We start from the raw sequence: 24,835 nt of genomic DNA, 5'->3' as shown, positions 1-24,835 counted from the left end.
CCGCTGTTGTTCCAGTATTCAGGACAAGCCTGCGTCTCTTTGGTTTCTTGGGCGTTCTGGCGCGATTTCATCTACAAGGTGTCTCCGTGAAAGCCTTAGCGTTGGGTGGCAGCACGAAGAAGTATTCCTTCTGGTGTTCATGTGAGACTCGTTTTTGCCTAAGACTGCTCCTTTGAGTTAGCCAACAGTTTTTTTATTTGGCCAAGTCCAGGTGGTTTGTTTGCATCCAATAGCTTTTCCCTCGTTTTTGTGTGGACTTTCGATTCGCCCGCAATCAGCGTGGCCAACTGGATGTACGAGAAATTTCTCAGTTAGTTATTGTCGCGTTTGTCGCCCTGGCTGTCGGGCTCATGGGCAAAAACTGTGTTCACAATAGAAAAAGCACTTTTGAAGGAGTGGGGCTGGAAATAGGCAGTCTCACGTTGCCATTGGTTGTAAGATTCTTTCAGAGTTTCCAGATGCCGAAGTCAACGCTCGTGTTTGATTTGTCGGTAGGCTTACCCACTTGTCTTTGCACGTCTGACCCAGCCCAGTTCACAAGTTGTGCCTCGGATGGGGAGTTCACTGATGCGTCTTTGTTGTCTGTTACGGAAATAAGCGATGATAGCACGACATACTTTTGGTGCTGCATCCACGCGAGACTAGCTTCCTCCCGAGCATCGCTGTCTTTGGTTGTTGGGGCGTCTGCAGTGGTTGAATAGAAAATGCGATCCTGAGTCCCGGCCGGCTGCGCCGGTGTGCATTCAGGAGCATAAGTTGCTGTAACTACCATCGTTTTGGCCACAAGTTTTAGGCCGGCTAACCAGCCCTAATCGGGAGCCCGTTCCGCGCCTATCCATCACGACTGCTGTAGCGCAGCTTTTGTGCCTCTAGAGAGTGCTCCTCAGGTATACGCCTGATCACTATGTACGCTTTTTGAACGCTGACAGTCTGCTCCAAGATCTTCTGCACGGCAAGTGGGGAGAACAAGGTGGTTAGAAGCTTGAGGGTTCACTTGCTTCTCTTCTGGCATTATCAGTCTGCGTGAAGCGAGTCGTGACCAGACTTCGTGAGGATACTACAAAGGAACGACTGCGCCTGCTTTGCTGGCGTGAGTTACCCGGATTACGACCCCAAGAGGATCAATCTGCTGTCCCTTATGCGCTTGTCCACTAGAGGGGCCATGGTGATCTTTATTGCTGCATCAGATAGCTGAATGACGTTCGCAGCCAATGGACCCGGGATGGATAGCAAAAAGTACTCATCCAGCTGGGATAATTCTTCATCAGCTTTCGTTGTGTCCCTTCTGCCTATGTTATCCAGAGATTTAGAAAGAAGCCGCAGTTTTGCGTCAAGTACCCCGAAAAAAGCGGAACATTCACACTGTTCTTCTACGATTTGTCAAGCAGGATTTGCTTTCGTCTTTGATACCTCTCGTTTTAGTTGCTCAATGCATTGCACCCTTAAAATACGGACGGCTGGCTCGCAAAATCGGAACAGGAAGGCTAAATTGCTGGCTTATCTCGTTGGTCCGTAAACCCGTACATTTAAATTGCCACCAGGCCTTGCAGATTTTGCACTGAATACCACGTTGTACATTCGATGGACACCCATTTTACCCACAGATGTTGTGGTCTATTGATGGGTGTAGAAAGTAGCCTGTATTTATTTGAGTCAATTGAGACTGTGTGCACCGCAGGACTGAGCGTAAACTGGCAGAGTCTATCATGGGAATGTTATGCCATGGTGAAAATTTCAACAGATGACATGCGTGGACTCTGTAACTAGATAGAATTCTTTCACAAACTTGTACGAGGGGAAGCGACACCGATTTTGAAAGCACAGCGCGGGAAAAAGACAGGGCAGGTCATTTCGGAGGCGACAACGCTCCAGGGAAAAGGCTCAAGCACCATGAAATGCGTTCCATAATGCATAGATTTAAGGCCGGTCACTATTTTCGTAGTAGCTCAGTGTACACCCTTGATAAAGGCTACGTGTTTTTAATACTTAACTTCAGCAAGTATATCGAGAAAAACCATATGAACTAGGAATCTACAACCCAGCACAGCGGGTGCCCATTATCCGCACATTTCGGTCAGCCGAAAAACCTTTGAAGTGGAGTAAAACTTTCGAAGCCCAAATGTTGCATTTCGTGGCGTTGGTGCTCAAACCGAAAACCATCCCAATCTACATTCACAGCTCACCAAATTCTATTGTTCATTGAAGCAACCGTGCTTCTGGCTGAGAAACCTTGTGGAATAATTGTCCGGGATAGCTGAGACCCCGGATGCCTAAATGGAGCTCAAAATTTGGACTGGTACTCTCAATTTTCCGATTGCTTTAGTCTATCAGGGACACGCTACAACTTTTGAAAATTCAACTCGATTGTGCGAATACTAAGCTCCAGCACAGCGTAGCAAACAGTGCGTATTTATTCCGGTTAATATGTGTATACAGCGTTTAGAGTATTGAAACAAGAGAATAATCAGCGAGGCAATGAATAGAGCATCAATTATTTCCATTACATCCGCCACAACTTGAATGAGCGTGTGGGCGCTTACAGTTCAGTGGTAGTCTTGATCGTCATCTTTCGGATCTTCTCGGATTGGAAACTTCAAGATCTTCGCAGGTAGTATGTTCTTCAGAGATAGCGTTTCGTTCGGATACAATAAGATCGTCTACAAATGATTTATTAGTATTTGAAACAGCAGGAGTACCGTTAACAGACTGATCTCTGGTACTGAACTCAGCCTGATCAACGTGTCTCCGGTGACAATAGGGATCATCCAAATCGCAAACTGTGACCATACGTTTACCATATGATGAAAGTACTATTCTGGCGGCAGGCCGTAAATCCTTAACCCTGAAAAACGTAACGTCAACAGTCTTGGCACAGTCGACACTTATACGTAACGAGCGAGATTTAAAGAGAATCGCGGGACCATTCCCAGTAACTGACTGAACGGTATTCCTGTATGAATCAGAAGATTATCAAGTCCACAATCTAATACCACGAAAGAAGCAGAAGGAAATGAAGCAATGGTAGATTTTAGTGTTCGGACAAAATTCTCAGCAGGCCCGTTCGACTTGGAGTGTCGTGGAGCAGTGAAACAGATGTCGACATCCAACACCCTTTGACCATTCCTCGAGGAATTTTGCAGTGAAGTGTGTGCCATTGTCAGTGATCAAAACAGTTGCTACAGCTTTATGGCTGAATACTTTCCTCAATACTTGCTGTGTGAATCCAACACTCGGAGAGGCAATTGAAAAAACTTCAGACCAGCGTAAATATGCTTGAGTCGCACAATGAATTCGATCCTTGACGAACAGGTTCCAGTAAGCTAAATGGTATAATTCGTCTCTCAAGAAATATGGGATCTCCTGTAGCTTCGAGTTTCTCCTTGAGCATCTGTACGCCACCTGTACCGTTAGGACATTTAAAAATCAGTTGTTTGAGTACATTTTTACTTACAGAAGTCAGCACCGTGGTACAAGTTCGCAGTAAGCGCGAAATTTGAGTCCGAAAATCGATGGTCCCGAGGTTGAAACTAAAGTGATAAAATCGAGAGAGGTATCTTGAGGCAGTCTCACAGGAATCGTGCAACTATCAACTAGAGGTCCAGAAGGTCCAGTGACAACACGGATATTAACATCTATAGGCACTGTCACGAAACTGGGGTAGAATGCAGTTATACATGAGTGTGGAATAATTGAATCAACACTACCAGTGGTTACAATGGAATCATGTATTTGGTCCGAAGCGGGGGCATATGCACATGGACCTGTTTGCAAGCATATTGACTAGTAATATATCCATTAACTAGCTTGTCGGACTGATAAATCTCTATTCCGGGTACCAGTGAGACACCTACCACGAGCGTGCATCGGAATACAGTACTGAATCAGAAGTATCGACTTTTTGAGGAGTCATTTGTAGGATCTCTCCTTATTTTGCAGTGAATATTCGAAGAGATATCCCACAAGTGTCTTCAGTGAAAAAATTTTCCACTATTTAATAACCCGAATGATTATAACGCTAACCAGTTTATCCAGTTTTCAAGTATTCCTAGAAGTGTTTGCAACTGGTGTAGAAGTGCAGCTCACTGAATGGTAGTCTACACAGAGTCAGTGGTTGTTGACTGTAATCCACATTAGAGGATAGATGATTTGGTCAGAGTTGTGTTACGACACATTCTGTTGCCGGATACGAAAATGAGCAACCAAAAACGAAAAAACTGTTCTATTACCAGACAACGGATGCTTTTCCCCATAATCTAGGAGACTAAAATGCTAGCCAAACTCAGTAATTGCCCGTTTTGCTTGAATTACGGGAAAATGGTGGCTCAGGTAGACTTCTGGCGAGGCAATTATGTACGCAACCGTACGGGTGGAGCATTATGTTAGGGTAGGTCTGTTCGTTTGCAATTGGCGCATCTTGCCATGTGAGAATTGCTTCAGTGGACTGGTAACCGTTCTCAAATTTGCTTTTCAGATCCATGAAGCCGGTGAACACTCGTGCGCAGTGGGTGATGTCACAGCTTGCGTTCAGCCACATGTACATCCACCTGATCACTCAGAGCAACTTCCAGTCTACGTGATATTTTTAGAAGCGGTGTTTTGAATGACGCAATCCTATTTCCATGAAAACAGTACTGGTGATAATGCGGTAAAACTACTACGTAACCTTACCCTCTCGTCGTAGTATTACAACGAAAAGACTTTGTTGTTATCAGAGTTCACTCGCACGATTTGTTAAAGACAGATCATCCAAGACCACTTCGGTCGTTACTCAAAAGTACTCTCTGTTCAGGAGACTATTGGAAGCCTCTCAAGGCGCGCGCACAAGCAAACACGCAGGAAAAAACCACAGAGTAAAGTTCTATTGTTCTTGGGGTTCCTCAGGCAGGGTGAATGCAATGTTGACTCATTTGTCAACTTCAATCCGAATAGCGGAAGTGACTGAAACAGTCGTCAGATTACAGCAGCACAAACACTTGGGGAGTATGTTGCAGGTAACATACAAATGCTGATAATAAGATACGCTAAGAATATCAAGAAAAACTCCCCACATTGAAGGAAGCATGTGCGAAAAAGATTATTTTTTCAAGTTTGCTGAACTTACGTTTCCCGTGGTGATGGTCTGCGTTTAGCACAGTGCAAGATTTTTTTGTTCTTGAGGAGCACTTGAATACCAGGATGCACAGCATTAGAATGAAATAAATAATAGGTCTCTTAAAACTCTTTAGTTTTTGTTAGGAGATGTGACTCGTTCAGAAACTTTTTTGATCGTTATTTGAGTTAAGCCACTTAGTTACACACTTACAGTTATATTCGAAATATCGGGAAAACAGCATGCAGAAAACGAACACGTCTAAGCAATAAAGAGTATTGTATTACGTCTATAATTGGAAAATGTTAATTCAAATACGGCAGTTCGTGCTTTGACTACAGTATACTGGTCGTAAAAAATACATCAGCCGTTAACACCGTCCCGTATTGAGCGAGCTCACTTCCTATGGGCCATAAGACATCACAGATTTGTGATCGGGATTCTTACAGAAATAATGAAAACTCCGAAAAACCGGTCAGATTCAGTGATCGAATTTTGGAGCGACAGTTCTGAAAAAAACCAGCGATGGTAGATAACACAATAGTCCCAAACCCAACTAAAGACCAATATGGCAATCTCATAGTTAATTCAAGCGACACAAAAATCTGTGATCGAAGACTTATTGTCACTCATCAGAGACCAGCATCACTCTCTATACCTGCCTGTGATGTCTGAGACCCCAATGACCAGACGAAGTTTTTATGTCAAAAGAGAAGAACGTTGCCTAGCGGTTGCCTTGCCAAGTGGTTACCAAAGCCCTTTGAAACGATAGTCCATTCATGCATTAAAACCGTCGAAAAGGTCAAATGTGTTCACCTAGCCAGGAGAACGTGTTGAATAAGAAGCAAGCGGATCCAACGTAATGATGATAGTCATTTATAAATAGTTCAATAATTTCCTATCCCAAATATACCACATCGCACATCATCCACGATGTTCGTTTCTTGAATCACAGTTTCGCTGCTGAGTCCATCAGAATTGCGTACATCGTGCCTTTACGGAGCCAACCTGGAGTAAATTGAACTCATGGAAAACTGGGGATTCATTTGAAATCAGAGGATTTCCAGTGCTTTTCCTTTTTAGTGGTATGGCAGCACCGATCAACATCTACAGGCATTTTACTGGTGCTTAACTCCTGTCTGACACTTGCTCAACTAGTGATGTACTAGTGAGCGAGTGATACACTTTCGTTCCATAAAAACGACACATTTTTCGGACTTTTTCCCCTGCCACAACGACTCGTTAGTTATTTCGAAACAGGGAAGAATTCGTTTGGGGGAAGTGGAAACAAGTAGCGCCTGCAAAACTGCCCATTTTCTCACTGGCATCCAAAGATATGTAGACTATATTGTCTCGTCTAAATATTTAGGCTGCCATCTGATGGGCATCCATTACCCTTGGAGAGGTCGAGTTTTTAGCCACTGAGATCTGACAAGAACATGCTTACTTCTTAAAAAATTTGGATTTTAATTTGCATACCTACCCACAATTCAAAACCTTTCACTTCAGGGTTGTTTTTCAAGGCCTCACTTCTCGAAGTTTAACCCTCATCTAATTAGCTGTGATCTTAACACTTCGCCCAGTTCACGGAACTTAGTACTGTTGATTTTGGAGTTTACAGCGTCACAGATACCAGCCATATTGATTTCTTTCAATCACTTGTGCGATTGATTACATCGAACTTGACGATTACCCATCCGCGTCAAAGTCAGTTAAGTGAGCCTTGCCAATCTCCTTGAGACACACGTAGGTCAAATGGACTTTTTCAGCCAATCATGTAGTGTGACCAACCATCAAACTGTGATCTCGTTAACTGGTGATATATATATATATATCATCAAACAACTGCGTTGTTATCACAACACATTATAAAAACATCGTAAAAACACTGAAATTAAGCAATTCCTTCATCAAACAACGATAGTGATATGGACCAAAGAAGACGGTTAAAATTAGGATACTTGTGCCTTCGGCTATTTTCCGTGGTGCACAGAAAACAATCGCTCGGTCCTATGTCGCTAGGACGTACTGAGAATTTCGGATACTCTAGAAGTTAAATGGTGAGGAAATGGTTAAAATCTTCATAACCGGTCACATAACCTAGGACGGACTGAATAAAAATAGTGCATACAGAGTTTACTTTGCTCTCTACCTCCCTGTGGAATATCAGTTTGGATTAATTGGTAAGCCGAAAATGATGCGAGACACATCTTTTGCCTCTTTAGTAGAGGGCATAATTTGCTAATTTCGGGTCGGATCTCCCTTTCTTGACTTGCTTTAAATCAAATTTATGTAAGGCCATAGGGGTGTTTTTTGGGTGTGGACGTATCCACGGAAGAATTATCAATAACGGACACGTAGAAGTCCTCTAATTTGGTAAATTACTAGCAGTCGGTGGGATCAACCCGTCTTCATGCGTAACAGATACATCTACCTTTGGTATTTTCAGTGGCCGCAAAAACCTTCCCTGCAGCCTGCTATTAGTCTTATGAGCCTCTAAAGATTGAAGCTGACGATGGGCTGTCAAACAGTCCTTCTCCAACCTCAATTTAGTGTAGTGTTGAGGAAAAATGCGCCGACATTCTCACCTACGTTGAAACATAGGGTGATGTTTGTACAATACATTTATTTAGACAGTATCGCAAACAGCGGATTTAGTTGAATCTTTTTTGTGTCCCTTTTTAGTACTATGTGAATCGTCTGACAAAAACCTGTACACCCTGGAGACAAACAAGTTAGCGATGGCAACACACCCTTCGATTGTTGTAATTGGCTCCAGTAAATCTCTCGGATCGCAGGCTACTTTAAGGACTCTTTCAGCCTTATTATGTCACCTCTGTTTGTCACACCATCGAGCTTGCGCGACTAAACTGAGCTTCTGGACGCAGATAAACAAAGAACACAGGTCATATTCTGAGTTCCGCTTCGTAAAGGGGTGCTTTAGTAGTTGCCCTTACGTGGCTAGGTCAAACTTGTCAGTTAATCTTCTCCCATGCGTGATTTTATCAACGCTACACCCAAATAATATGCGTTCAAACTAATGCACAAATCAGTTGTGCGAACGATAATGAAAACCTGAGGAACTCCAGTAATCCCTCAAGTGGGCATTGAATTAAAGTTCACAATTTCGGCGTCAGTCCGTTTGATGACATCAATGGGTCTCTCTTATGCTCTGTTTCTGCTGTGTATAAAACTCTCTTTCCGTTTTTTGATCTAACCTGAAAGTGTGAAGTTTGTAAATGCGCAAACCTCTACAATCAGAAGACAATACGTCCCATGTTGGAGTGCAAATTACTTCTTGAAGTTACAATCGTTGTCCTTTATCCGATCAGAGTTACCTCCCCAACATATCCGAGTTTTTCAGCGATGAGTGAGTGTGAAATTGGTGGAAGTGTCAGAAGCTTCAACTCACTTTTGAGCTGCTCGTCGAGCAATTTAGACGTATTTTCTGGAGGTCTGTTTATGGGAACAAGTGACGCCATTTTTAGGAACATATGAGGCACGTTAGGCCCACTCGCGCTACATCCATTCTTGGCTGGCACGTATTTGGCAACTTGCCGTTGAAGTTTGCTTACATAGGCAACCACAAACCAACAGGTAAAACAAGAGGTTTTCTTGCGTCCGCTAAACAGATAAAGAAGCGATTTGACCGTCGTAGACGGCTACAAATACAAAGCAGGCGTTTTGGAGCATATCAAACTTGCTGAATTTATCAGTTTTGTTTATCTCCTGCAAATATCAGACGCGGAACCATATCAATTTTCGGAACAGAGAGTAAGTATCCAGATTAAATGGGCAATCTTGCGATGTATATATAACACAACGGCAAGACGACTTTGAGTAAAGATAACCAGACATACCAACAGGCTCAATCCACCACAAGCATCAACAGAAATTGAGACCTCAGAAGAAGTAAAAAGGTTAAATTTCAAAAAACTATGGCAAAGAGCTGGTGGGTTTGTTGATTTTATATTCCCCTTTTGAAAGAAAAATACAAAGAGGTCAACTGAGGTCTTGCGTTGATTGATTTATAAAGAAGACGGCCCCGCGATAATTGCACAGGACTTCAAACCAAGAAAAAGTTTTTCGCCGCAATCGGTCTTAGTAGTTGACCATATAAGCAACCCTGGTATGAAATCCGCGTGCCCAAAAGGAAACTAAACTATATAAACTTGTTATTTCTCAGAGACAGCCGTTTCTGGTTTAACAGCAGTAGAATAAATTTACAGGACCCACGAGCACTCACAAGTTTTTTCGTAGTTTACGTAAAATTTGTTAGAAGAAAGAAATATTCATTGTAGTGAAAACTTTCTCAAATATTTTTCTATAGTGCAGAAACTTTAAAATCCAGTTATGCTGTAGAACGCTGCACTCTTCCCCAGATTTGCCAGTAGTGTTTTATTAGGAAACAACATCCTATTATGCTTTCTGGTCGTCTCAATTTGTAGAAATTCGTCAGCAATGAGAAACACTGATACATTCTGGTGGTTGACATTCAGAGGCCGTATTATAGACCAACAATACATTTTCCACAAATCGTTTGTAAATGAGCGTTATCGAACAATCAGATTATTTTCTTTCCGATGCCTATTGGAGGTCACCCAACTGACTGCAGTCAGCATCTTTCCTTGCCCGACGGTTGTAGGTGACCACAATCCATACTCACATGGCTACCACTGCACACAAGAGGTTAATTTCAACTCGCAGGAGCAGTTGTTCTCTCGAAAACCTGATCTGACAAGGTATTTGTCCGTTGGCCCAACCCTGATTGGTCCGGAACTTGGGTGCTGGATATTATTTGTTTTCTTGGCAATTTTTTGTTTGGTTCTGAATTATGTAGTATGTAAAGAGTGCTCAGAATCCGCCGACTGATTTCGATCAAGAGGTACTCACTCAAGCCTTTGGCTCAAGCAATATCATCATGTATGTAGACTTAAAAATAAATACTCCCTTGTTTATCACATTAACGGCAGACAAAATATGAAAAGATCCACTCAGATGCTTCTGGATTATTTCGTTAATGAGAGGAAAATTGACCTTCTAATCCAAGCAACTCATAATTTTTTCATAGTCCAGTAGACCAATTTAGTAATTGCTGTTCTATATAGCGTAGTCCTGAAGATTTCCCACTGTTGAATCTAAACAACCTGTCAATGGGTAAACCTGTTGACAGGCTTGTGCTTGAATGCTTGTGTTTCTGTATCTATCTTTCAGTGCGTGTTCGTGTTGATGTGTGTATGTGAGGGAAGAGCCAATGGGAGAACAACGTTTGGGGAACAACTAATATACTGCGGCGAATTCGCCAATTACATCTCTTCAACGCATCTTACCCCCCTTTTGCAGTGGCTTAAATAGGTTGAACGGTATTTAGGGGGTGCGTAGTTGGCTTCTGATACGTTTGGGCCGGTGGGATGGCACACACATTCTGTGGCAGTCGAGTGTACGGGAGAGCCTAACTGGTTACGTCCTATGAGAGATATGTCTACCCAGTGACATCTCTTAATGCAGGAACTTGGGCTACGTTTACAGAAAGAAAGGTAGTTTGGACTGCCGATAGTCGCAAGCACTCTCTTTCCAACTTCTCCGGCCAACCTGATCTGTCCGTGTCTCCATCTTTATTCGACTGGTCAAAGGAACGATGTGTTGAATGCCGTTTGACTTTAAGCGGTTTACTATTCCTACTCCTCTTTGAACCTGAGGTAGGTAAGTTTCGTGATTTTTTTTCAGTATGCATGATTCACCTGGACACCATTTTCTTAAATAAGTAAGCCGAGTATGGTGGTTCCCAAGAACCGAAAAGAACTTACTACAAACAAGGAGGCATTAAACCAAGCAGAAATTGGAACGAGTGACCTCTTTCATGGTGAAGTACGGAGAAATCTCGTGCCTTTTTTATATAAAGAATCCCGTGTGAGAAATGCTGATGCATATTCTCGAGTTTCCCTCCGAGTTTGATAAATAAGTTGATTAGTTTGAGTCGTCAACTGTGGCTGAGAAAACAGAGGCTGCTGGCCTCTGGGAGTCTTCAATATATTATGTATGCTACAGCCAATATCTTCAATAAATGACAGAATATACGGCTTCTGGGTGATGGTTCACACAACTGTAACTGGAAGAGGATACTCAATGTGTGTATGTTGATTGTAGGCCGAACCTCATCCACAGAAGTGTTACAGATGAACAGCTCACTTGCTAGCTAGTTTGCCCATAATGACAGCAAATAAAAATTAAAACAAATTGTCCGCTGGACAAGGAGAAACAAATAATTGTGACCATTTGGAGATAGAAAACATCTTCAGTTGGTTAGATAGCCTTATCCTATTCTTTGGCTAGATCTCTCTAAACCAGAACAACTACTCAATATGGAGACCAATATTCTGTGTGTGTAGTAAACCAGTCAGCTGATGAACCGGGGAGTGTTAATGTAACACAGTCCCCAGAAGGTTACTAAAAACTTTCAGTAACCAACCTTCAAAATTGTGTGTTTTGTCAAGAAGACAAACCACAATATCTAGAATATCATGCCGACTGAAATAACGGATGGCCTTTAATGAAGCACGTTCCTTTGAAGCATACCACAAGCGAAAGATTCGTTGATCCAGTCGTTACTATCAGTGTAGTTTGAAAATAAATAGGGTTCACCTATCTGATGTTGACCATCGAGTTATCTCTCAAAGGTAGGACAAATCCGTGTCTCTTTAACCGCTGACTTTCATAAACGGTGACTCTTCTAAGGGCGTGCGGCTCTATGTTTGCTCCTCCAAATTTTATTTGAGAAAACGTTACAAACTGCTCTCTCGAAAATGGCTAGTAAAATATTTTAATTTAGGAAGACCATTTTCTTTCAAATGAGATCATCTCGGCTAGTTTTCTCCGGATTTATAAGCACCGGTTTGTGGTTTAACCTTCTTGGTGGGAGATTAGCGCCCCTTTGGTGAACTAATCATAACTACTTCCAGGTAATCAAGAATATTTAAAAAAACGCCGAAGTATTGAAAATCCAGCGGTTGAATACAAACACTGGGCAGCCTAGTAATAGTCTGTTTATTCAAGAAACCTAACGTCTTTCGAAATCCCGTCTTCAGAAGCTGCCATGTAATACCTTGTTGCCTCTGTGTCTCTCCCTGAAAAGCAGAAGTGGCATGTGGTTTCCATTTCATAAGTGTTACGGTATATCAGCCAATATTTAGCTGAGATATACAAACGCCATTCCGACCGAAGCACACAAACATGCTGTCTGTCGAAAAGGTCTAAAGTTCTGATACGGAATGTCTTTCTCAGCTGTTTTTTTCTAGAAGTGTGGGACAAACTGATAAGTTGTTATCCGGCAATTTAAGTATACGTAAAGCTTATCGCGCCTTAGAAAAATCTTTTAAATTTCAGCCCTTCAAAAGCTAGCCTTCTCACGGCTCGCCGCATTGAGAAGTAAAGATAAAGGGTATAATATGTTCTGAGCTGGTGCGTAAACACAACAGTGGTTTTTATTCCTCGTATATGTTCTGCTATCATAGCACTATGAAATTCTTTCGTAGTTTTTTCAAGTGTTTACCGGGTTCTTCGATTAGGGCTGCAGAACATTTCGTCACAAGTTTTAAAATGGCTGTTTGGCGGTCCACCGCATACTACTTGGTTATTCTCTTCTAGTGTGCAGCAGGCACACTGTATTTTGTCGAGCATAACATACCTGAGTTCAGGTTATTTGCTGCCTGCTCAACATAGTCTTTCTCATCTGTAATTTTTACCCCTTCGTGGGTCTCACTATATGACACCTAGCTATTCGAAACCAGGGCGTTTGAATTTCTTTCATGGCACTGATAAGTGAAAAGAATGATGAAGGTTTACTATTCAGCTCTCATCCCTATTTCCTGAATCAGATAAGTTCCATTTCTCTCTCCACCGCTTGAACTGGACTGGTTAAAAATCTATTTACCACATCATTTCTGGTAAATAAGTATTAGCCGCCTTACGAACGGTGATAACTGTTAATGTTTAGAACTTTTCTTTATCCGGCTCATTAACGCAAAATGGACGACCTATTCCACTCGTTGGTAATGTGCAACGTCGGTCGTACTCATGTACCTCGTCCATGATACCCATGAGGAGTAATGCACCAGAAGTTTCCTGTCTAAATTGATAGCTAGATCTGCATTTGAGTTCTCTGAGGTTTGCCTGACTGTCCGAAATCAGATAATTTCCTCATCGATTGAACCAACAACTGCTATACTACAACTTTCTTTTGCTAGAGAACTAACATCGTAATACTTAGAACAGCTCCATTTATGATCATCAAAACATGTTTTGTAGAAAACGAAATGGATATGGGCGGAAAGAAGGAGAAATAAGTGATCTCATGAATACCAAACAAACCGTTCTACGTTAATGAGAATGTACCATGGTCCAAGAAATTGTCGCTGAGGAAAGCTGTTATATAAGATATTTACGGTCGGCATGTGTGTGAACCTGTGGTACATATGTGGCACATTTGTATGATTTTACGGAATCACACTGCTGATCCGTTTACCACAAATTAAACGGCGGATGGTTAGTCCACCGAGCCACTTGGTCTGCAAAAAATATACACACCATAGTTACCAACCTTTTGATACATCATTAACACTCGTTCATTGTAAAAGTTAAGAGCAGTCAACACAGACACCTATTTTCAAACCGATTTGGTTTTTCACGGGAAACCCACCTGAATTCCAGATAACTCTCTCGTCGGAGATTTCCGAGGAGTTTTCAAGAACTTTGTGGGTAGTGTATTACGACTAAGAGTATTTACCATTCAACGTCAGGGTGCATGGCCATTTCCATTTGATTTGCTGTGTTGAGACGGCTATTTTGAATTCGAATACGCTTCTCTTCTGGGCTACGAGATTACTTATTTTGTTGGCTTTTGAAGAAGCGAGAGTGATGATGAAGTTGGTTTTATTCTGAGGACTTGTTCTACCTTACCGTCAGATATTGTGCATAAAAAATATGAACAATGTTTCGACGTCTGGAAGTTGTTTTCGCTCATCTACGTGTCTGTGAACTTTTCTTTTACTACCTATTCTTGGCCCATAGGTTGACAATGCTCATTGTCATGGATGTCGCCATTAAGGGTTGCGGCAAATTCCAGGTACAAAAAGAATCAAAATGGGATAAATTTGATTAATTATTTACACAGAACATCGGCTAAGTCGACAGAGAAAACGGAAAACCGTTCGTAAAAGACGCCTTGTCTTCTAGTGGATTATTTCAAATCTTAAAAATTAGAATTTAGGTGCACTTTTCAGACGACAGAATAAACGCAGTATAAAATTTTGAGAAACTCTACAAGCTGTAAAAGGTGACGGCAAAAAATTACGCAATACTACTCAAATTTATGGAAAAGTACACCTTCAGTGCCAAAGCAAAATTTATTACATTTTCTGAGCATTCACAAATCCTTATTGAATTTTTCCAACCTTTCTCATTGTATGTTTTTCTAAGCCTTTATCCTACCGCTTGCAATAGGCCAAACCAAGTAAAATGAAGCTTTGGAATCATGCATTCGGTGGTGTCCTGTGATGGAGGATTTCTAGAAAAAATGCGACTACACGTTTGTTTACGTTTGCCAGCCGAAATGCGCAGGAGTCAAACAGGTTAGGACTGAATGAACCATACTGGTTTGTTAATAAGCCACGGTATCCCCGAGTTTCAAACATATGTGCATCGGATAGTCCGGTCCAGAGCGGAACTCTTATTTACTGAAACAATAATTACTTTTGGTTGTTGCCCAGTTAAGATATAGCATCTGGAGCTATTTTTCGCAGAGCTCTCTCGCTGCAATAGTAGATCGTCCAACTTCAGGTTTTTTTCTATCGGATGACCGTTTTTCGAAGCAGAATTATATGTGATACAGAGAAGTATAATTTGGGAAAATATTAGGTTTTCTGATAAAGGGAAGATAACTCTAGTGAATCTGGCTCCAATGAGACCATCCTGTTGGCAACAGCATATTCCTGAACATTTGTATAGCGTTCTGTCGTTTTCCATCACTCAAAACTTGCTAATCCGACTAATCGTAATAGGAGAAGAATAAAGAATTTGTTGAACTAAGTCGCTTGTCTCTTTGAGAGTAAGATAAATTTTTAGTTAACAGAAACAAAATTAATTGTTCATAAAAAAGATGGTCTTTTGTGATTCAAGATTACATACCACTGAATTAGGAAAGGTTATAAGCTAAGTAAGTTGGATGGAGCAAATCGAAACGCCACACTTGTGAATATTCTGAACAGTATCTCCGTTTTTATCAGCCCCTTCCGTCAGTTGTGAGCAATTTGATTGGCGGGTCCGTGGTCAGCAGTGCTATTTGCGTTAAACTCGCCAACAAAACTCACCTCTAACAGAATACAGTACTATGGTAGCGAAAAAATGAATAAGAGCCCCAAAGGTAACTCAACGTAGGATGTACTGAGAAAGTTCTCAAATTTTGCCTCACATGGCGATTTATAATCTTCAAAATCACTGAAATGATAGTCTCATGCATTTTGTACTAATATCACTTCTGCATTTGGTAGCTTCGAGGATTTAAAGTCTTTCAGGACCACTTAGTCTTCTTTTTTGACGTATCTCTTTCAGAGTATTGGTGCGCTTTTGTTACTACTCGTCGTCAAATAATCAGGAAACAGTAATAATGAGAAAGTTATGACGTCCAACTAGAACATGTGTAGGTCAGTAGATAAGTAATTTCCCGTAAAACTCTGAGGCCGATCGGTTTTCACTGAAATCTTATTGTCGTGCACATTTCAAGAATCTGTATCGGATTTTAAACGAAGGTATGGTTGCTCATTTGGTAAACTTTAAAGTAGATAGCATGATGGGGCATCGACTGTTGGCAGTACAGTTGGTCTGATCAGTCACGGCTCACCAAAGGCTCCGGATACTTAGGTTGTAGGAAAAGCAAATAGGTCACTACAGCTAGAACTCGGGTCTTGTTTAATCACCTTGTGTGATGTTGCTGATAAAAAACAAAATATTTCAAATGGGTAAAAAATGTATGCAATCATCATCTACTTTACTTAATAGCATAGGTAAATCTTCGAAGGATGGATATTTCACTGTCTAGTACTGCACATATCTACAACGGTGAGACTTCCTTACAGATGAGGTTCGTCGAAGACAGTTGCTCTCTAGGGTAGGATACAGTGTAACCCGACGTTTTCCAGCAGAGTGAAAATAATATTGACATGAATTTAAGATTTCCACTTTAGCGTTGTTAGTGGAATATTTTGACCTGGCCACAATTCCGTTGTTATAAGCAGAAATATAATTCGATGAGAATTTAATAAGTTGAATGGTTTGGACAGTATTTGTTTGGGCACCGTTTTGTGCAGTGGCAAGTTAAACAGGAATGCAGCTCTACGAAGGAAATTTAGTTACACTGTTCAAAGAGAAGTTCACTAGTGAGCACTGGACCAAACAGACAAAATATTAGCGTTGTTTTTTATTGAAAGAGAAGCTATTGTAGTGAGATGGCTGAAGTTATCCATGGCAGCGATACAGATATCGCACTTTCATACACCTTTTGATCCACAGAAGCTCTATACATCAGCAAGCTATCCCCAAAGAGTTGCTCATAAATATAATCTGCGGATTATATGGGTTAGTCTCTTTAAAATGGATCTCAAATGAAGCGACTACCTTTGAAATTTCAAATTAAGTTGTTTGTTACCAAGAGCTATGGGCTACAAGGGGAAGGAATAGAGCTAAGGGCTTCTCATAAGAAACCAGAAAATTTCCACAGCTTTTATATGGAGGAGAAAATATGAATTCGGTGCTGCATTTATTTAGTTATTCAACTATTCATCCGTACGCTGAGTAGATGAGCCGTCTCTTAGTTCACCTAAAAAATTTTCATCTTTCTGAAGTGACCAATGAACTCGTCAAGTAGGGAGACTGTGGGGATAAACTGTTAATCGGACGAGATGTAAGCGTTTAGCAGACGATTACGCGGCTCAGATTGACTTACACACTGAGTTAACCGCGCTTCACCAAATATCAGGTGAATTTCAGGTTTTCGTACAAATCTGATGTCAATTCAAACTATCTTTGCATGATTACCATCACATCGTCATGTGATTAACCCTCGTTTGATCGTTTTTGTTGTTTATGAAAGCAGTGGCCTGTCAAATGTAAAAATTTGAACAAAACCTCCTAGCTTTGATCATCAAACCAGAATTAGTTCTATTCAATACCGCATTGTATGAGTTGTAACAAACTTACCTCTAACATGACTTTATGACTCTTGCTGAATTTTCAGGGAAAAACAATAACCGTTCGCCAACGCCAAATCCCATTCAAGGCATTGTAGTTTAACCTAGTTTGCTCAGATCTGCCGGTCAGTTGCTGACAAAGGGATCACACTGGATGTCGACGTCTGTTTTGTGGATAAACTTATAAGAATTGGGAACAGACTGTAGAGTTTTTTACGTTGATGTAGATGAGAGACTCAATTGGCGTTTACCCGAACTCCCGTTTGCAAGTACGAAATAAGATTAGTGGAGATTTAATGAATAAATCCGCATGATGAGCCCCAAGAGGGACGAAACCTGTAACTGGACGTTGACCTTGTGGGTATTACTTTTCGGAATTTTGCTTCTGATAACATCATTGCAGTAAGATTGTGTTTTTTTAAAATGATATTCACGCAGATCTCATAACTCAACTAATTTGTTGGAATAGGTATCTAATTTTTGGTTCTACTGGGCATTTATCATAACCACTTTACACAAACATTTTTGTTCATAAATACTCCCCCTCTTGCGTAAACTGTTTCAAAACCTACGCCTTACCAATCTCATTTGATGCATCTTAGTTTTGTGAGCTCTCTTACGTTCTATTCTCTAGACCCTTCCTGTAACATTTTCAGTTTATTTGTTCCGTCTCCTTCATCTCATGAATCAGTTTGTCTTATGGTATCGAACCACCAGAAGATGGCGAACTGTCAAGCACAGTACGGAAAATATCGATGCAGATTGTGCTGGCTGAATGGTGGAATCAACAGAGAACGAAAACCTCTTTTTACTCTTACTTTCGTTTCCACACTTTCTTGAGTTATTTCACACTTCAGGCGGCCGGGTTGACCTTCAAAGAGGGTTTCAATCGAAAACCCCTAATCTGCATTCAATTACTTGTATCCATTTCTTTCCTCTGCCCAACTGATCGGACTCCGAATGAAAACAGAATATTTTGAAAATTATCAAATATCACTCGGCACTAAACATGTACTTTACCTTTACTTTTCTGTTCTCTCTTTTCTTCTTCTCCCTCCTTCGCTGCAATCCGAATCAGCCCAAAGTTCTCAACATGGTGCGCACGTTTGATTTCGACAAGATTGTCTCCGGATTCTCCGGTCGTATTCAGGACCCAGAATCGCAGCGTCGTATGGTCCTCTGCGTGGTGTGCGTGGCGCTACTGCTTGACAATATGCTGTACATGGTCATTGTTCCAATAATACCGGACTATTTGCAAACCATGTCTGGTCTGGGACATGAGGAAGTTCTGTGGATCAACGCAACCCACAGCAAACGAATTTCAATGCTAAGTGATAATTTCACCGCTACAAGTGGACAGTATCAACTAAGGTGGTTAGTACACGAGTCGGATACAAAAATCGGTACCTTGTTCGCATTCAAAGCGATTGTACAACTTCTGTTCAATCCTATCTCGGGAACCATTATTGATCGAATAGGTTACGACCTACCCATGATGTTTGGTCTCTGTGTGATTTTTGTGTCTACGTCAATGTTTGCATTTGGTTCGTCGTTCGGCGTTTTGTTTCTTGCGCGTGGACTTCAAGGAGTCGGATCTGCGTTTGCTGATACTTCTGGTTTGGCCATGATTGCTGATCGATACACTATTGAGGCAGAACGCACAAAAGCACTAGGCATAGCGCTTGCGTTTATTTCGTTCGGCTCACTTGTTGCGCCTCCATTTGGTGGAATCTTGTATCAGTTTTTTGGGAAAGAGCTCCCTTTCATCAGCCTGGCATTTGTTGCACTATTTGATGGATTTCTTTTAATGATCATAATGCAACCAGTCCGAATTGAAAGGACTGTTTTGAAAGCGGAGGGAAATCTACCTAAAGGAACTCCAATTCATCGTCTTCTTCTGGACCCCTATGTAGCCATTTGTGCTGGATGTCTAACCATTGCAAATGTATCTTTAGCCTTCTTGGAGCCAACCATATCCAACTGGATGTCTGAAACCATGCACGCCACTAATGCACAAGAAGGCCTCGTTTGGCTACCAGCATTTCTACCGCATTTGGCTGGTGTTATCACAACCGTAAAGTTGGCTGCCAAATACCCTAAATATCAGTGGTTGATGGCTGCAGCTGGTCTGGCAATAGAGGGTATGAGTTGTTTTCTAATACCATTCTGCACGAACTTTCTAGCTCTGATGATACCAATCAGCATTCTCTGCTACGGTATTGCCCTGGTAGATACAGCAATTCTACCTACAATGGGTTTTCTGGTTGACACGCGCCACGTATCTGTGTACGGATCAGTCTATGCAATTGCCGACCTCTCCTACAGCGTTGCTTATGCACTTGGTCCGATTGTGGCAGGAGAACTAGTTCAAGCAATCAAGTTCTTAGGTTTAAATATCGTGATGACATTGGTCACGCTAATTTACGTCCCAGTCCTATATCTGCTACGAGGCTGTTACCTGGAGAACGAAATCACTGCAGCGAGTCGAGATCTCCGAAGACGGAGTACTTTTTCGGCTGATGCTAAGCGATATTCTATGTCTGCAACAACGGATGCACTGGGGATTACGGAGGGGACAGGTCAGCCAACCTATCCTGGTTATGAACAGCAAGAATTCGAAGATAGGACTACCAAACACATCCATCCTCAGAAAACCGTTACATTCGGAAGGTCCGCGCACGGTTCCTATGAAGGATACAATGAAATGCCCGACGAATTCAATGCGAAACACGATGGCTATGGTTACGGATAGAATAAGATGAACTTTATTCCAGCGTATTGTGCGCTCTTTTCCTTTGTATTATCTTTCTGTTTCATCAGTAACTTGTTATTTTGTGTTCTTCATAGCTGTGACACGTCCGTCGAAATTTACGCATCCAGTTTTAGTTGACTGAAGCGATCACGTAAACATCCAATCACATTCCCGATAAAGTGGAATTACCTCTCTGAGGAATTTCAATATCCATAAGCATCATCATCATCCAGTCTGAACGTTTTCATTGATAGTTTTATCCGTTACCCACTGACCAATGACTCTGAGCACCAATTCTTAAGTTGTACGTCCAAGTCCTGCGTTTAGCATTCCCTTTATTTTCCAAACATTCTTTGAGTTACTGTCTTTGTCCAACTGAACAAAACAACTCATTTAGAAAAACTACTCTTGAGACTAATCGAGTACCAGAAAATCAACAATAGGTCTAGGGAGAGCGTTTGAAAAACCGAATGAAGCTCTACACGGAACACATGTAGTAAGTGTTGTCTTTTCTCAGGGTCTCTTGCTTATCCTACACTGCTTGATGATGCCCGAGACAGTAAAACCACCGGAAGTTACTATTTGTACATAAACTTATATTATAACAAAATTACTTTGCTTACCAGAGTAACTATGTTCCACAAAATGGAAACGACAAAAGGTTGTTTTTCTAGCAAACAAATCGCTTTCGACCTCAATAAACCAACCCAAAAATCTAACCCACAGTCAGCCTGTACTAGCCGGAGGATTGTCTCGTGGTTCCATAAGTCTTCTTTCCTAATCGAACGAACATATCTTGAATTATATATTCATTTGAATAATCGTGGCACCCTAAAAAACTCTGGTTCCCATAACCGAATGTTTGGTACTGCCATATGGTCAAGTTAGCCGACATTAGGATTTTACTCTGAACGGACACACCCCTTATTGTCTGTTACGCTACATATGAGGTTGCTAAAAATCCACTGGCAAGCACAACCGATCCACGCAACAGATTTTTTCCTGTGAATCCAATGAAAGAGATTTGTATACCAACATTATCTCGGTTCGCCAAGCAAGTGCTTCATTTCACAAGTTATGAATGTTCTCTCATCCTTAATTTTCAAGGTAGTGATATGGGGACTATAAGCCTATTTCAGAACGGGCAAATGCTAAACGTTACTGTTAGTCGGTCTTAATATACAATATATATGGCCCCGTTCAATATAGTTATAGGATTATCCTCAGAAATATTTTCTCACATATGGCACTAAAATCAGTGCAGAAAAAAATATCGAGTGTATATTGACGGTAGACTTTGTGAACATCCTTCGTAGATGCCTGCAAGAAGAGGCGGTTGTCGGGTAGATTTGCTTAGACAGGCATTGATTCTCGTGGCGAGTTCCGTGGACTACTGCAGCCGTTGCAAATAAGTTTTGTCGATAGTGTTTTTACTTGCCTTGGGTGCAGTAAAACAATCTCAGGCTGCCTCGTACGGAGTAACAACTGATAATTTCAAAAAATATTTGTTGGGTTTACAGCAAGCCACAAAAAATTATTTTAGTCCAAAAGATCCATGGGTTCAGAAAGTCACACAAATACACACAGAGCACACAGACATTTTGAATCACCTCATACAGATGAGCAACAGTTTAATGTGAACTAAGCATTTTATCTACAGAAAATGAAGAATTAAGGCCTTTCTACAGTGCGCAACCTTTCAGTCGCCAATTCATCAATGCGAGCGCTCCTCGTTGGTCTGGAATATTTTTTGGCCCCTGAAGTCTTAGTAACTTGACACAGTGAGCACAAACTCTATATATAGATTCGGTCATATGTCCCATCTAATCCAGCCTTCTACGCGGCTATGTTGCAGACTTTAAGGCAAATTTTGCGTGGCAATATCGAATCCATATCCTACAATATTGCGGCTAGTTCTGTCAATGAAACTTTATTATGGAGGTTCTTCGGCAATAATGTCATCAATATGCCTGAAAAGCGATGACAGCTTTGACTACCTTTATGTGGTTATTTGTCTTTATGCCTTCCGAAGGCCACCTGATTACGCATAGATACCAAAAGCTGAGCAATTCTTCTTTGAAAACCCGGGTCAGACAAGTCCACTTGGAACTCAAGCAAGAAGAATAAATGCGTGACTGGAATTGAATCAGAACTGCCGAGAAGAGTAAACCGTATGATCAAGCTAACAATAAAGGGAAAGAATGTTAACGTGAAAATTGAAGGTCAACCTCAGTGGTCACAAACCAAGCTGTTACATGAAAATAGCGACCAAGGACGACGTGTTGGCAGTGATTGTGTAGAAAAACATGACACACGTGCAGTCAGTTTGAAAAAATATCTCCGCTTTTTGACTTTGTCGGAAAAAAAAAACAAAAATGCCAGGCTTAAGATGAATTAGTGGCGAGAAGAAGCACAGGGAGTAATTGTATAAATCAGGTTTATACGTGTGAGTGAAAATGCATCATGCGACAGTGGATCACTATGATTGATATGTGCTTTTGATTTTCTAACTTTTATATTTAAATGTTCCTTCAAACTCTGTAAGTCATGCCGACATCCCCCCGCCGTCCGGCCGTTTGTGCTCTGCACCTCAAGTTCAATCAGTCAGTTTATCGTAAAGCTTGTAGTTACGACAGGCTGTATGGAGACTTTAGCTTTAAAACACTAGCTGCGGAATATCGGCTACTGGTCTTTACCTCTACATTACTACTTTATTAATTGTGTATAAGAATGATGAGTAAATATCAGTAAAGATGCGAAGCTGAGCCAATCTTATGTTTGGCCAGTCAGCTAAAACCAAAAATTTGCGGAAACGCTATGCGGTTTGAAATACTTTTCGAAGTGCCCTGGTAAATCGATTAAACATCCTGTAAAGGAGGGTACTAAATTAAATGTTTTAGTTCGCCAAATGTCTTACATCCAATGGACCCAGTTGATGGTGGCATTGTGAATGATATCTTCAGCTGGTTCATAAAGCAGAAAGTTTTAGTCCAGTGTTCGCCCAATTAACCAAGACAGATTACAGTTTTGCCAAAGCTTGTGGTGAATCACACAACGACGCACGTGGAATGGCAATACAGGTGGTATTATGAGGAAACTCGAATGCATTTCAATAGAGTTTTTGTCGTGTAAGGAAAGTCAATCTATACTGTAAAGCATGTGGGCACCCTGCGGCTATTTCATTCCTGATTAGAATCATCGGCAGTACGCATAATAATAATAACACCCATGGGGACTCGATCTTGCAATCTCCTGACTAGCCGTTAGAGGCTTAGCAAACGGGCCACGAGCGGTGCAATTGAGTTGGCTTTTTTGTGTAGGACTGACCACTGAAGGACAAAGACTTTAGCAGTGAATTTTGAAATCTCCTATGCTACCAAAGCACTATAAATAGCTTGGAAGGAAGAATAATTCACACAGCTAGCAAACCTTCTAACTGGAAGGCTTTACCTGAGGAGACAGCCAGCATTTGGCAGTGTGATGTGGATTACGTGAGTGAAGACACATCCTGTTGAGGTAAAAGTCACCTACACCGCTGGTGAATCACTCGTGGCGATATTTTTCGTCTTTAACCACTAACCAGAAAAAGTTTGAACCCTCCTGGGAGATTTGTGAGATGCACACTACTGATGGTTAGCAACAAGAATGACCCAGCCATAATCGGCGGTATAGACTAACTTTATCTACAGGACTAAAGCCTGATTAAAAAGTGCAATGGTATTTGACGTTTGGAGATAAAATTATTTTCCTGGTAGGCCAGGATAACGATTGCAAGCATAGAGGAACACTGGTCCCTGAGTGCGATGTATACGAGATATAAGGTAGTTTTCCCATGTAGAGACTTTCTCTGTCTGTTTTGAATTCCAGACACAAGTACACCAAGTTTGCGGTTAGCCATCCAGGTACAACTTTCAGAGGTAATGTCCCACGAAATGAGAGTGAATAGTATTTTGGGTGGAATGTTTCATCCCAGCAGTAATAGACACGTGCTGCGACCACGCGCCCAGGGTGTCCACGTGCATTGTGAACTTAGATGCTTACCTATTGTTTCTGGTTTTGTACTACCTGGCAGTCACACCCCATTGGTACAAAGCATATGGAGTGCGAATATCGACCAGTTGTGTTATTGTTGCAGTTGACATGTCAGAGAGCAGCCATTTTCAAGAAACATACTGCACCAAACAAGGATGATATTCTAATTATTATGTTGACGCAATATGTGCTAAGTGAGATGTGGTGAAACATAGGAGGACTATTCTGTAAAAATGCAAGGCTCTGCACGCTGTCTACTCTTAGCATTTTGCTTGAAAAAATTACCAGAAAAATACTGTTTTTGTGAAAAGGATGGATACATTCAAAAACAAGGTGAGGAACTAAATACCTTTTTGGGGGGTGTGATCCAAGGGAATTTATACCCAAATAGCCTAATAGGTGAGGCAAGCGAATCTTCCGGAAAAGTGAAACAATTCTCATAGAAGCAGGAAAATGAATCACGTCGGTAGTGGAATGAAACCGGAAGACTTTACCGAGAATACCTCTTAGATCATAAAATATATGGTGTTTTGCATTTGAAATGTGAGTTTAGAGGAGTTCTTTTCTCTACTGAAGCTTTCTGTTCGACAAAGGATAACGGATCGAAGCTAATTGAGACGGGCTTTGGTAATGGATATTGTGTCATATCGAATATAGTTATCCTGAAAGATGTTTTTTACTTCATAAGTATGCATAGTTTTGTCGCTGTTTAGAACTGTATTA

General features: G+C 41.3%; 2 protein-coding genes across 2 annotated transcripts; both read left to right on the top strand.

Annotated features, from left to right (window-relative positions):
- Positions 1-3,285: 3,285 nt before the first annotated feature.
- T265_06482 (hypothetical protein) lies at positions 3,286-18,308 on the top strand (the record flags this gene model as incomplete). The annotated part of the gene is made up of 3 exons (XM_009171756.1): positions 3,286-3,315; positions 4,472-4,591; positions 18,186-18,308. The coding sequence occupies 3 exons, from the start codon at positions 3,286-3,288 to the stop codon at positions 18,306-18,308; spliced, it is 273 nt and encodes a 90-aa protein (XP_009170020.1).
- Positions 18,309-18,337: 29 nt separating this feature from the next.
- Positions 18,338-20,080, top strand: T265_06481 (hypothetical protein; the record flags this gene model as incomplete). Its single annotated transcript, XM_009171755.1, has 1 exon — positions 18,338-20,080. One exon carries the CDS (start codon positions 18,338-18,340, stop codon positions 20,078-20,080), a length of 1,743 nt encoding a protein of 580 aa, XP_009170019.1.
- Between the last annotated feature and the right edge of the window lie 4,755 nt (positions 20,081-24,835).

Source organism: Opisthorchis viverrini (assembly GCF_000715545.1).
Source record: "Opisthorchis viverrini unplaced genomic scaffold opera_v5_133, whole genome shotgun sequence".
NCBI classification, from domain to species: domain Eukaryota; kingdom Metazoa; phylum Platyhelminthes; class Trematoda; order Opisthorchiida; family Opisthorchiidae; genus Opisthorchis; species Opisthorchis viverrini.
Note: the sequence above shows the minus strand (reverse complement) of the source record. Positions and strands in the feature narration are given on the sequence as shown.